This window comes from Serinus canaria, chromosome 3 (genome assembly GCF_022539315.1).
Source record: "Serinus canaria isolate serCan28SL12 chromosome 3, serCan2020, whole genome shotgun sequence".
NCBI classification, from domain to species: domain Eukaryota; kingdom Metazoa; phylum Chordata; class Aves; order Passeriformes; family Fringillidae; genus Serinus; species Serinus canaria.
Window position 1 is genome coordinate 47,173,048 of NC_066316.1, and position 13,517 is coordinate 47,186,564.

At 43.3% G+C, this 13,517-nt stretch overlaps 1 protein-coding gene across 4 annotated transcripts in view; it reads right to left on the reverse strand.

Moving 5' to 3' along the window:
• Nucleotides 1–13,517, reverse strand: part of LOC103818534 (SAM and SH3 domain-containing protein 1) — a 530,071-nt gene that overhangs the window by 136,866 nt on the left and 379,688 nt on the right. Inside the window, exon 2 of one of the 4 annotated variants that reach the window (XM_030235969.2) lies at nt 4,441–4,547. The exons of the other annotated variants lie outside the window; for them this stretch is intronic. Coding sequence (XP_030091829.1) covers nt 4,441–4,443 — 3 coding nt within the window. The 5' untranslated portion in view covers nt 4,444–4,547. The remainder of the gene's footprint in view (nt 1–4,440; nt 4,548–13,517) is intronic. 4 annotated transcript variants of the gene reach the window in all.

Consider the following 13,517-nt stretch of genomic DNA (forward strand, 5'->3'; position numbering starts at 1 on the left):
CAGGTGCCTCAATGCCCTCCTGCCATTCTGGTCTCTTTCAGGAAGGACAGAACACTTCTCTTACTTCAAAAAAAATGGAACAACAAATGAATAAAAACAAACCCATGTTTTCCTAGGGAAAGTGGGACAAATTTTGACAGTAATTGAGCTAATCAAGAAGGTTCAGGGGCTGCCTCAGCATCACCTTAGACCTTACCAACTCAAGTAAAACACCAGGCAGAGAGGGGCATGGACGTGTGGGCACACATGGGCATGATGGGGCTGCACACACGGGATGTGCAGAGGACACTGCCAAGAACACTTTGACTTCTTTGATCATGGAATAATGGCTCCATGACATATTCCACCCCCCACCCCCCACTATTCTGCTGTTATCCATCTAGTGAAGAAAGACAGAAAACAACAAAGTTAACTAAATTCTCCCCCTCAACTAAAACAATGCAGACCAACAGTCAAAACCCAGGCAGATGATGAAAAAAGGGGAAAAAAAACCCACAAACTTTGAAGAGGGGAAGAGAGACACTGGAGTTCACTGTAAGGTCACAAAAGGGACAAGAACAAATAGCAGATTCTGCCCATCATATTAAAAGCCTGTGTGCTAATAAAATAGCCATGAAGAATAAACCAGGACAACCGGATGTCTTATTGCTAAAAAAATTAAGATATTTAACTGGCACAAGAGAAACTTTCTTGGAATTCACACAACTGAATTACCAATGCAGAAAATGTACAGCTTGTTTGGGAATGATAGGCAGGGGAGAGGCCTGTGGTTGTATTTCAGAGGTAACCTAAACTCATCCCAAACTCAGAAAGACACAGCAGAAAGCCCAGTTAGTTTAAGGGCATTAAAAAGGGAGGAAAATAACAAAGGTTCTGATACTGTTCAACATCTACTTCAGATGACTACATCAGGTATAAAGCAGGCTGAATAAAGATTTTTCCTGAATAGTATCACACACAGCACAACCTGCTGGTGAGCAGAGACACCTAACTACCCAAATGCTGCTGGAACACAAACACCACAGGCCACAAGCATATCTTTGATATGTGAGAGGAAGTGGTCACGGCAGATGTGGTTTGGGCATGAAACAGGTAGAGAAACTGAGTCCTCTCACTCCCAGAGAGGTCACCAGAGCAGTCTGGGTTGATGCAGGCTCACCAGCCCCTTGCAGGGCTGCCCCACACTGGCACCCTGGTCCACACTTCCTCTGCCCTCCAGCTGTCATTGCCCTGGACAGCAAAATCCTCCTCCACACACGTCTGGAGAGGTCAGTAGCACAGATCCAGGCACAACAGTGCAGAGTACAGAGAAAAGGCAAGTAAATGTTTATCTCTATGGGGCAAAAGTAGGTTTCACAAGGGCCACACTGATTTTTCAGTCTGACCTAAATTTGCAGGAAGAAGTGTGAAAAGAAACACACATACTATTTTGCAAGCACATAAAGATTTTGAGGTCACTTGCCTTAGTGAGCAACTTTGTAAATTATTGTCAAATGAAGTTAACTTTTGTTCAATAATACACCTTACAAATAAGGAGGAAACAAATAAGACATAGCTACATTTTTACATGGTTCCCAATGCTGCTTCACATGGCACATTCATGAAGAGAAGGATCTACATGAAACTGTGCAGGACAGGGAAACCACCTCAAGAAGTACTTGCCAGTTGTTCCTCATCAATCTGGAAAGATGCATCAAGACACTTGCACACTAGTCAATATTCTTACAGCGTACTTGTTTAGGAACTGTTCACATCTTGAGTCTTGTGACCAAGACATGCATTTTGAGGCTCTTCTGGGGGCTCAGTGACCATCCTCTCCAGATCATGGTGCTCAGCAGAAATCTGCAAGAAGTGCCTGAGCCTGCAGAGGACAGCAGAAAGCTCTAAAAACTCTGAGTAAGAGAAGACCATGTCTATTGATGATGATGATGCAACCTGAATTCTGAGTTTTCAGACTGCAGAAAGCTAGAAAGAGCTGCAGGAGTAACAGAGCAGATTAGGTACACATATGGATATGGAAAGTGGGGAAATGGGCTAAGACAAAGGGGAATGCAAAAAGGACATATTGTTGCAAAATAGTTCACTTGGGAAGAAATAAGTCAGGAGGATGAGCAGGGGATGGGAGACAGCTGGCCCTGCGGCAGTTCTCACAGAAGGATCTGCAGGCTCCAGGCTGAGCATGAGTCAACTTCTTTCCTGCTGTCACAGAAAAGGAACCATTAAATAAAGATTTATTAACAGATGGCACGTAAAATAAATCTCTTGCTCTCCTCAGCATGACAAGACCTCCATCATCTGGGCTATGAGACTCATTCTTAACACTGCACTTCAAAAAAAACCTCAAGCAATTGTGAAGAGTCCAGAGGAGAACACCTTAAATAACCTAGAGGCCTAGTTATTAGGGCTACAAAACATGTCCATCTGAAAAACCAATTGCCTGGGAGTTACCACTAGCTCAGCTGGAAGACCTTCAACCTGAGAATTTATGACAGTTGACATTTCCTTGCCCTTCTACATGAAGTTACATAGGCTTTATTTTTTTAAATGGAAATGGAAAGGAAGGCAGAGATTTTTAGTCCTTTTGATTTTACAGCACATGAAAATACAATTTCAGCATTTTTCAAATACTAAAAAAAACCACTGAGCATAAAAAGAATAAAAAAAAATATTGGGGGAGAATTGCTTACAGGAGAATTATCATTATTCAGGAAGCCTAACCTAAACTTGAGCAGCTGAGATCAAGAATACTGCCTATTTACAACAGTCTATAAGAGGAAGAAAATTGAAAACATTAAAGATGCTCTTCATATTTTATGAAGAACCATAGAATAAGATCCAGTTTCTTTAATTATATTATTATATCTTAAAACAGACAATCTGCACTTAAGAGATCCTCCCTCCACAGTGATACCATCTTAAAAGATATTTGAAGTGGTGTACTTCAAACTCATTTAAAACAAATGTATAGCACCACTACAATACATTTCACTTTTATTGACTTTGTCTACTTTTTCCCTTCAGAGGAGTACACATTTAGCTTCAGTCCTCTTCTTTTTTTATTTAAAATTCTTATGTAACAGAATAATGTGAGATGGTCAACTTGTGGAAATCCACTTATTTAGTTGGAACAGGGGTCTCTGTGGGAACTTTAAAAATAATTTAGTTTAGGCCTACACATAATTTGAGGAATTAAGAATCTTTAGATCAATTTTATACCATCTATTATAAAGTGTATACTGCAGAGTACTATAAAGGACACTTGATACTTTCAAAGTTTTTAGAATTTATTTTACTGAAGTATAGTCTGATTTTTTTTTAAGTTTCCAAGTTACAACTGGATTATACAAAAGGCACTGCCATTAAAATAGTGACAAGTGCTCATTTCAGTGCCAGCAGAGAACCATACTACCATAAGCCTTCACACACAGAAAGTTTGCAAGTCATGTAAAAGTTCCAACTGAAAACCAAACTGATTTGCTGATTTTAGTTCCCTAAAGGCCTTTGGTTTGACACCTAATTTGATTCCCAGAGACTGAGAAGTGCATATTCTGTTGTATTGTGCCCTGGGATCTTAAAGCTCAGCATGTTGCTAACATCCGTGCATCATTGGAAACATTGGATGCCCCCAGGCACGTTTTTTCACATCTTGACTGCATTTTCTCAACTGAATTACCCCCACCCATTTGGCAGACAAAAGGCTCAGAGGTATGCTCTGATTCAAAGGCTTTACTTTGTAAGGAATAGTCACTCTTAATTGAGATTTCATTTCTTGTGCCATCCCTGGGGAGTACTAACAGCTTCAGCCACCCAAAGAATCATTTAAGTTTTTTTTAATGTTCTTCCATATGGGTGCCCTGAACAGAAAATTAGATCTAAACCAAGTGAACACATAGGAGCAACATTCAGTTTCTCTTGCCTCTAAAACAATGTCAATAGGTGACTAATTAGAAGATGTAGCAAACAGAAAGCAACCTGAATTCAAGCTAAATTCAATAAGGAACTGAATTCACTAGTATTTAGAACATGGAGAGAAAACACAACCTGCATAACTAACTTTTTATCCACATCCTACTTGTCAAAATTTCTATTTATCACTCTCATTCCTTCCAATTTAAACATTCCTCATGTTCATATTTATCCACAAATTTTAATCTATGGGATAAATTAAATGCATAAACCAACACCTGAATTTCACCTGTAATGATCATGGACTGTCTAATTTAATTTCTTACCTTTTGTTACAAGACAACAGGAAGCAGCAGAACTGTAATGCTTCTATTTCTCAGGTGAAATGAGTTTGAAAGTAATAGTCAATGCCAGGAACTACTAAATTCAGCTATAATTAACTATATGATAGATTTCTAAAAGGCATCAATGTAGTCTATAGTTTGAAGATACAATAAAGAAATATATTAAGATGGAGTTATAACAGTGACTTACCATCTAACACTGATGAACAGCAACTGCCTTGGCAGGGATTATTAAATTTATTCTTCTTTACAGCCTATTCTCCAAAGCATCTGTGCCACTCACTTCTCCATCAACATCTAGACACAGAAAGGGCAAAAAGCCCCATCAGCCATCAAAGCAGTAGGTCCTACTCCAGATGAAAAGCACCAGCAAGCCAAACAGTCCCATTCCTGAGGAAGAGCCATGTGTCCTAAAAACGCTGGGTAACCACTCCTTAAAAAACAAAAAAGTAAATTGACAGGCACATACAAAGGCTCACAGGAGCTGAGCCAAAGGCCTTGCTGACTCCCCAGCACTACATTTCAAACAAAGGCAGAGCCACCCAGCTGCAGTTGTCTGGCTGCACCACCTCTTTGAAAACACCTTCTTCCTTTCCTGCTAGACATGTGTCACTTCCACCACCACGCGCCACTAACACCGGCTGCCAGAGCACCGGGGTGGCAGGTCTGTGCCTGGAACACACGGGTTCTCCAGCCTGGGAAGGGAGCAGGCAGCCCTGCTCCCCAGCAGCACCCTGAGGGTACCCTTCACCCAGAGATTGCAGCCTCAGCCCTGCCCAGGCTGGTCCCTTCACAGCTTCCCCTCCAGACCGGACCAGCCCAAGCCCTGCCGGTTATGAAAACGGCTGATAAGGATTGTACCGCCAATTTGTTGTGGCCCTCTGAATCTTATCTAGGACTGAAAACAGCAGAAGCTTTGTAGCTGCACAAATGAAAGTGAGCTTGGAATGCAGAAAGCAAGTAAATGTGTTGAAAACTGTGTGACTTATTCCTACATAAGCATACACAGAAAAATTTCTCTTAGGCACATGCCCATACACACTCATGAAAGACTTTAAATGTTCGGCCTAGCAAGATCCCTGTATATACTTTTCTAAAATGCCTTTTTAGGTCTTAATTTGGAAGCAAATTAAAAATCCAAAATACTCTATCACTTATCACTACAAGTTCAAAAGAGGAAAAATGATTCTGAGATGGAGTGTCATATGTAAAGGCCCACCACTCTATTGTAAGTCAGTGATGCTCTCAGACATCATCCTTTCATGTTAAAAATGTCTTGATGTCCTTCTTAGAAGAGCAAAAATGGCATTGCTGTTTTGAAGTACCAGAAGGGGCAGAAAACCCCTTTCTACAGCTGATGGTGACTGATGATTTTAAATAATTGCCCCACACCCCATTACTTGCATAAGCTCACCTTTCCAACTCAGCAATTCCTGCATTTGCAAAGCAAAGCTGTGCTCTAGCAGCAGCTCTTTCCAGCTGCTATAGGTGACCTTTAATCTGCAGCTATTAAATTGGGCAGTTCTGGAGGGTCTGGTTCTGCTACACTCCTACAAGAAAAAGAGGCACTAACTCATATGTGACCTCAGTATTACAGGGACAAGCAGCACAGGCTACAACTGCACAACATCCCAACCCCACCAACCATCCCTGCTGCTGTGGGAAGAGGAACCAGGACTGAGATTAGGTGAGAGGCACACTACAAACAGCTGCCATCCTCGCAGTCCAGGCCAGGGATTTACATCCACATTTACATTCAATGGCAATGGTCTTGTGGCCAAAGTGAGCAGAAGCAGCCTAAGCCCATCCAAGCACAATGCCAGCTGTCCATGGGAGGCGAGAGGCAGAAGCACCAGGGAAAGGACAGCATGTGGGATGAGGGGGCAGGAGGGTAGGGGCTGAGCCCAAGAGCTGAGGGTCCCTGGCAGAAACAAAATGGGAAGGAAGCAGGAAACAAGCTGTTGCCTCTTCTCAGGGCTTCATTTCAAGTCTTGAGAATCTCCTGTTTTCATTAAAAGAAAAGGAAAGGAAACCCCTTTGTTTACTCCTTCTGGTATCAGTAAAAGAGATTCAAGTGAACTAACTTTAAATTCTTCCATATGCCTCCACAGGGTTTAAAATTTAGAAAGTAAATCTGAAGACTTTACCAATCTATTTTTAACCTCATGATTCAGTTGGATTCAAGTATTCAAATGTTTGTGTATAGTCAGAAAGCAACTAAATCCTTCTTAACAGGACTTCCATATGCTTTGCATGCTTGTGAACTTTACAAATGTTTAGTAACAAATATCCAATTAAAAATGAGTGTGCATTCACAAGCCTGGTTACAACTACCCCACACTAGGAAATCTATAGCATAAAAGAGACAAAAAGAACAGTATGTGCTGCACTCTGCCTTATTTGTATGGCAGTATCAGAACCAATTTGCAGTTTTCAAGCTGATCAATTTCCCCACTGAAAGCAAAGCTTTACAACTTCTGCGGAGCACCACAACACCAGAAAGAAAAGGCTTAAGCTTCCAAATTTTAAATATGAGTAGGAAGTAAGCCAGTGAACTACCTTTAGCTGACTCTCCCACCTTATATTCATTGAAAATAACAAATACATAATGAGACATTCCTGAGAAAATTGTATTGCCATCACTCTTGTGTAGTGCATTGCTGAGAATGGTCTCATTGCCTATGCTGCCTCTACAATAGAGGCATCAGACAATAAAGACATGGGGAGAAAGGGACTGGACTTCTCCCAGTGCCACACAAGAAGTTCCTGCAGCTTAGCATGGTGTCCCCATGCCACCAATCCTATGTGTCCTCCCAGTGTGGACTTCTCTAACACCTCCAGGTGTCACAACATAAGCCACGTTGCAGTTGAGATAGCCACAATACACAGAGGATCATCATACAATTTCAGAAAGCTTCAACCCATACAGAGTAAACCTTACCACTTCAGAAGGCTTCAAGCATCTGCTCATACAGAATAACATCACATCACCAGGCTGGAAGCATCTACTTTTCTTAGCCCACCCTTTTACACCCCTCATGTTCGTGCATTGCACCTGTGTGCCCTCTGTTCCCTTTGGTGGTTGGTCAGGGCACCTGGGCACTCCAGGTCTCATTGCCTTCAGTGCTGCTCTCCTGCTGCTCACAGCTGTGGCCCACTGGGGATGAGGATCAGCCACAGCCCCACTCCCAGTTACCACAAACTGTGTGCCTAATCCAGGAACCTGGGTTTGTGAGCATGAGGCACTAACTCATATGTGACCCTTTTCTTCCTGCTGTGCCTCCATCCCTTGATACTCACTGGTTGCCACAGTCTGCTCTAGATAAATTATTTGTGTGCTCCCTTATGTTCCCCATCCACATCTCCTGACCAGGACATTTTAATGCCCTCCTGTAGCAGACTGTGTGTCTGGTCCCATTTGCACCTCTTGATGGACGCCTTTGTGAGCTCGCTTCCTCATTTTTCCATGTCTCTCAAAGACTTCATAATTGCATCTGACTTGCCTACTAGAGTGCTTCATGCCTCCTCCTCTTTCTCTTAGGCACCCTCTTCCTCTTGCTGCTTCTCCATTTTCCCACCTCCTGCTGCAAGAGGAAGGCAAGAGGCATTCCTGGGCATCCAGGCACTGACTTCATAAACTGTATCAAGAGACTAACTGGGGAAGATGTTTGCTGGTTGCTATTAATGAAAATTACTCTCAATCATTTATTCATTTATCTGCCAATAAAGGTAATCTGTTATCTATTAGCTGTCAATAATGGAGAGGTATGCTGTGGTTCCCCTTAATTCCTCCACTGTCAGTTTGTTTGCTTCAGGCCAAATCCCCCAATTATTTAAGACCATGAACTGAGCTTGTCATGCAATGTTTATGCCTTTAAACAAAATCTATGCATTGTTTATGTATTTAAAGATAAACACAAATGCATTAAATGTTAAATGCCTTTAAACAATCCTGCAATGTTTAAGTGCTACAGATGTGTAAACAGAAATGCTCTAGTGGAATGAAAGACCTTCCAGGCTGCCCAGTTAAGTTGAGGTTTACACAGTCTTGAAAAGTGGAATAAGGATTTATGCTGTGTGTTCCCCTTGCGCAGGGCTTCCCTGCAGCCTACCCCTCCCCTTTCCCTCCCCAGCCAAGGGAATGCTCCAGAGGACTTCCTTGGCCAGGTGAGAAGGTTACCATGCAGATAAGAACAAAATTCTTATCCCTTGGCAGGGAGCTTGTGTACTTTCAGGTGTGTGTAACTCCATATTCTTTTGATGTATCTTTGTGAAACATCCCCACCCTTGATACTTCAGCAAGCCCAAGGACTGCTTTTCAGGCATAGCCAGGCTCTGCTGGAGTAACACAGAAAAGGCTATCTCCCAAAATCCATCTTGGCTTTTCTGTGCCCAGAATACAGTATGGATTTCCAGTCCAAACAGCCAGAAAGGGCTCCAAATTAATCTGATGCAAATTTTTGAGGCCTTACTAAGTTAGGGCTGCAATAAACTGCTGTCTCAAATTCCTGACAGCTTCATGCACCTTTCCAGCAGCCTTCTGGCCATGGGCTCCTGCCAGAAGCCATTTCCTGGCAGGGACAGTCAGGGCAGAATCTAGCCTGGCAGCCTGCCACAGACAAGGCTCCCTGCTCAGAGTGCCCAGGAGCAGCAGGGTGCATCCCTGCCACAGCCCACCCAATATCCTCCTGCCTAAACCTCACCTAGGGCTGGAAAGGAGAGGGCATTAATACACAGATGCTACTCTGTATGACTGTGAGCCACATTGGCCAGCTAAGGAAAACTCTGCACATTGAGTGATCAATGAATTAGTCTTGGTAAGTGATTGGTTATGGATTCCTGGTTGTTGGTCTGCATAGCAGTCCTGGGTGAATAAATCACAGCAGCATGTCCGACTTTTTGAGGCCCAACTGCTTTAAGAATACAGCTGGGTTCAGGGACCTGGTTTCAAAATCGTTCCAATTTGTAGCACCAAGAGAACCTTAAGAATATCCTATAGGCAAGCACAAGCCCCAGGCTGTCTCATTTGTATTATTCCTTGTTCTGCTTTCTCTTTCTTTTTAAATAAGGAACAATACAAAGAATGACAACTCAAATTCCGAGTCATGCTGTCAGGAAGAATAATAGACCTATTCTGTAGTAAAATGCCTGTATTGTTGGTTTGTTTACTTCATCTGTTGCATGGCCATGCTGCTGTCAGAGCTCTGGAGACAAAGCCCTAGCTCTGAGCCTATTTCTGGGTGCTGGGCAGGGAGATCTTTTCCCTCTGCTGCTTTTACCAGGGTGGCAGCAGCAGTGCACCCCACCCATCCCCATAAGAAACACTGTGAGGGCGGGAGCTGTGAGATAAACTGGAGACATCCAGGCTTCCCATTAAATCCAGCCCTACTACTAAGATCCAGTATCTCAATGGCACATGGGGATTTATAGGCAAAAAGCCTATTAAGCATGCAAGGGAGATAGGCATGGCTAGTACAGCTCTGCACATCTGTGAAGAGGGTTTAAAGCTCAGTGTCTTTCCCTGGAAGGGCGTCTCCAGAACTACACTCTGCTTCATGTCACCCCAGTAATGACTAATGCACTGTCGGAACATCTCTGTTAGATTGATGACAAGGAGGGGGTTTTAGAGAGTCCCAATTCAAATAAATAACTCGACCAAAATAGTCTGTTCCCATATAGCTATACCAACCACAATCTGCTAGAAACTTTCTCAAGAAAACAACAGAGAATAACAGTACTACATGAAATCTAAACAAAGAACAAAGTAAGAAAACAAAGGCAATGGGTAAAGGAAGGAGTAGATTGCACAACCTACAAAGAAAGGCTCAGCATGGTGGGGTGACATGCATATTAATGGCTGTCTGTTTTTGTGGGATCTGATCTCTTTTTAGATCTATTTTTAAGCAGTTTTCTCAGCTTCTGGAATGATAGTTAAATAAAGAAAAAGTTCCAGTCGTGGGTTACCAAACTACAAGAAAAATAATTATATCTGACCGTCAAGTTAAAGCCCAGAATGGAGAAAACAATTTCTCAACCTCGGAACAGCCTATAGAAAAAACAATCCTGCTACTTTATTCGGGCAAGTTTTAAAGAAGACATTCCCATTCCAGTTAAGCAGTCTAAGTTTCTTAAAGAAATAGTGTCACAGCAGGCCGTTTTGACTAACACAGGAATGAGTGCATTTTCATTATGAGCTTCTTAAACTGACAAGAGAAAGTTTAAATCCCACCCTCCACCCCCCCAAGCAAACCCCCCACCCAGCGCTGAAGAATCAACTGTGCTGCTGCCACATTTGTGATACAACATGTCAGTAGAGTGGAGGGGGATGATCTCTCTGCAACACAGAGCTTAACACAGAGGAGCTGTAAACAAGGCAGGGACCGAAAACAAAAACACCAAACATTTTGATGGTAAATTCGATTTAGTTGAGCCAGCTTCATGCAATGTTAATTTAATTCAGTGTTACAAAAATATGCTCTCATGTGAAGTATTTTCAAATGCCTGCAACAATGTTAGTGTGAAAAATTCTTTAACTCATCCAGTTCATTCCAGACGATGTTTCCTGCCAGCTACATTCACCACAAATGCTGTCTGGTAAATAGCAGCTGCAAAGGAAGGATAAGGATGCCAGGGTACATACACTTCAATAAACACTCATTCTCAGTGGCTCACTATATCCTGCGCCAAGCAAGCTAATATACATTCACAGCCACGTGCAAAAATCCTCAAACCTTGCTTCCGCCACTTCCCGAAGGTGAGGCCAGTAGATGAAGGGCATGCCGGCACTCTGTGCTGCCCTTGTGGGCAGGAGCTTTGCGGGAAGCGCGGCGCAGCCCCCGGGCCAGGCAGGCGCTTTGCCGGGGTGGGCGTGCTCCCCTGCTACCCATCCCGGGCTCCTGGGGCTCTGCCCTGCCTTCCCACTCGCGGCACTGAAGGGCTCAGGAATTACACCTAGCTGTTCTCATGCCTCTTCTTGTTTGCTCACCTAGCCCGTCTTGTTTTCTGAAGCCAACACCTTTCCCCACAGGCTGCCAGGCAGCAGGGAGGAAACGGGCGCGGGCCGTGCTGTGCCACAGCCAGGCTGGCTCAGCACATCCCCCTTGGCAGCGCCAGAAAGCCACCTGTGAAGGATGAGGCTGCTGTTGAGCAACACTTCCCCTAGATCCTGCCCAGAAGAGGCTCCCCAGGGAGAATGGCTGGAACCGAACAAGCCGTGATGACCGATCTGGGAGACTACCGCAGGCGCCAAAAACCAGAGGGAGAGCCAGGGTTTCCAGGAGCCACACCTGCGGGGATAAACACACATGCAGGGCAGGCAGCTCTCCCTGGGGACGAGATTGCTGCCTGCTGGCGTCACTGCCGCTCCGCCAGGGGTTATCGGTCTCGCAAAGGCACTAAGGAAACTGCCGGTGTGAATGGCCCTAATCTGCTTCTTCTGCAGCTCCTGATAACCCGGGGAGCCGCCCGGCAAACAGGGCGCTTGTCCAGAGCCACAAGGAGTTGAGGGAAAACTGCTTTTCATCAGTACAGAGGATGTAAAAGAGCAGGATCGATCCATATGCCGATGCCAAGTTATTCTAGAGCTACAGTGACCATACAGCACTCGCTTAAGAGTACAATACACCCCCCTCCGCAGTGGTTTTAGCTGACCTCGATTCTTACAGGAGCCAGCGGAGGGGATGCTGACAGGCCTGCAGCGCCATCCAGGAGCTCATTCATCCCTCAATGCTACTGACTGGGCTGCTGAAACCTCCCCTGCCTCCTCCCTGGTCTCTCCAGTTACACAATTGTTTCCCAAGGTGGATGAGTGTCAATTTGTTTGATTAACCAGGCAGTGAGCATGTTAGGAGAACTTGCCTGCAAAGAGAATTGACACAAAAGGTAAAAAGAAATATCATCATCAGAAAGTTGTATGACAGCTTCTGTCACACAGAAGGATAGCTTGGAGTGGCTGGAAGGCCTGGTCTGTCACAGTAACAGAGTAATAAAAAGAAATTTTAAAAATAAAAAAAAAAGAGGAAAAAATTAAAAATAATTAAAATTTTGTTGCTACTTTCTTCCTCTTCTGCCACCTCTCCACCTTCCTCCACAAAAAAAAAAAAAAAAAAAAAAAAAAAAAAAAAAAAAAAACCAAAAAAAGAGGGGACAAGAAGCAGACAGATCAGCAACACTTCTAGTTCTAGAAACTCACAGGGAGAAGAGCACACCTAACCTCATCACTGCATGCCTATAACCAAGTGACCTAAACAGGGGAAAAAAATTTCTATTCCAACTTGACAGACTTTTGATTCAGAAAACCCTGGTATATCAAACCTAATTCTGAGTAAATCTTAGATCCACACTCCCAGCAATAGTCTTGGAAAATAAATGGGAGGTGTCAAAATAAGACCCTGTCATTGCTGGTGCAGCACCAGTGTCTGTTTGGGCTGAGGTACCCTGGTCATCAGTATTGCACTCCATTAATTAAACCACCCAAACTCATACTAAAGAAATCACTTTAGCAGTGATAACCATCATCATCCCTGGCTCTGCTTGAATAGTACCTTATGACAGATACTTTAAAAGCAATTGACAGCAGCCCTGGAAATAAGAGCAAACTTTCCCACATACAGCAAAACAAGGTTCTCACTGATAGGTACCAGGGGAAAGGAAAGAGGAAAATGTGGTGATATCATAACATAAAATCAAATTACATCTATGCTGCAAAACTTTCCAATTTTTTTTCTCTCTTTTTAGCCACCTCTCAGATTTTAGGTTGAGGTGGTTTAGCTAGGGTCTCATTTCTAGCCTGTCACCTTTTCCATAGTTTACTAGCATTTATTACCTAAAATATAAAAGTTCAAACAGATCAAAACAAAGAAAACACAGGTCAGAAGAGCTGAACACAACTGAGAATGTGGGAGGAAAACAGTCCTGTGAGAAGCTGCTTCAGCACTAGACAAATAAAATCCTCTCTCCCTGGATACAAAGACATAACTCTTATTTATGTGAATGGGAAACATGCTCATGCACTGAGGGGGGAATAACTTCCATAGATCAGCAGAATGACTGCACTGGAGATAGCTAAAACTAGACTACATGTGCAATGAATGTGAAAATAATTTCAGCCATCTGGGCTATGTAATTTTTCACAGATGCTTTTGGAGCTGGATGGACCATGTTACCTCTCTTTTACCTGACATCTCCTCAATGTTTGCAAATTGCATTCTGTGACCTGCAGGACGGAACTCCATAAAAATTTGGTTTGTTCCTTTCTGCCATCAACCG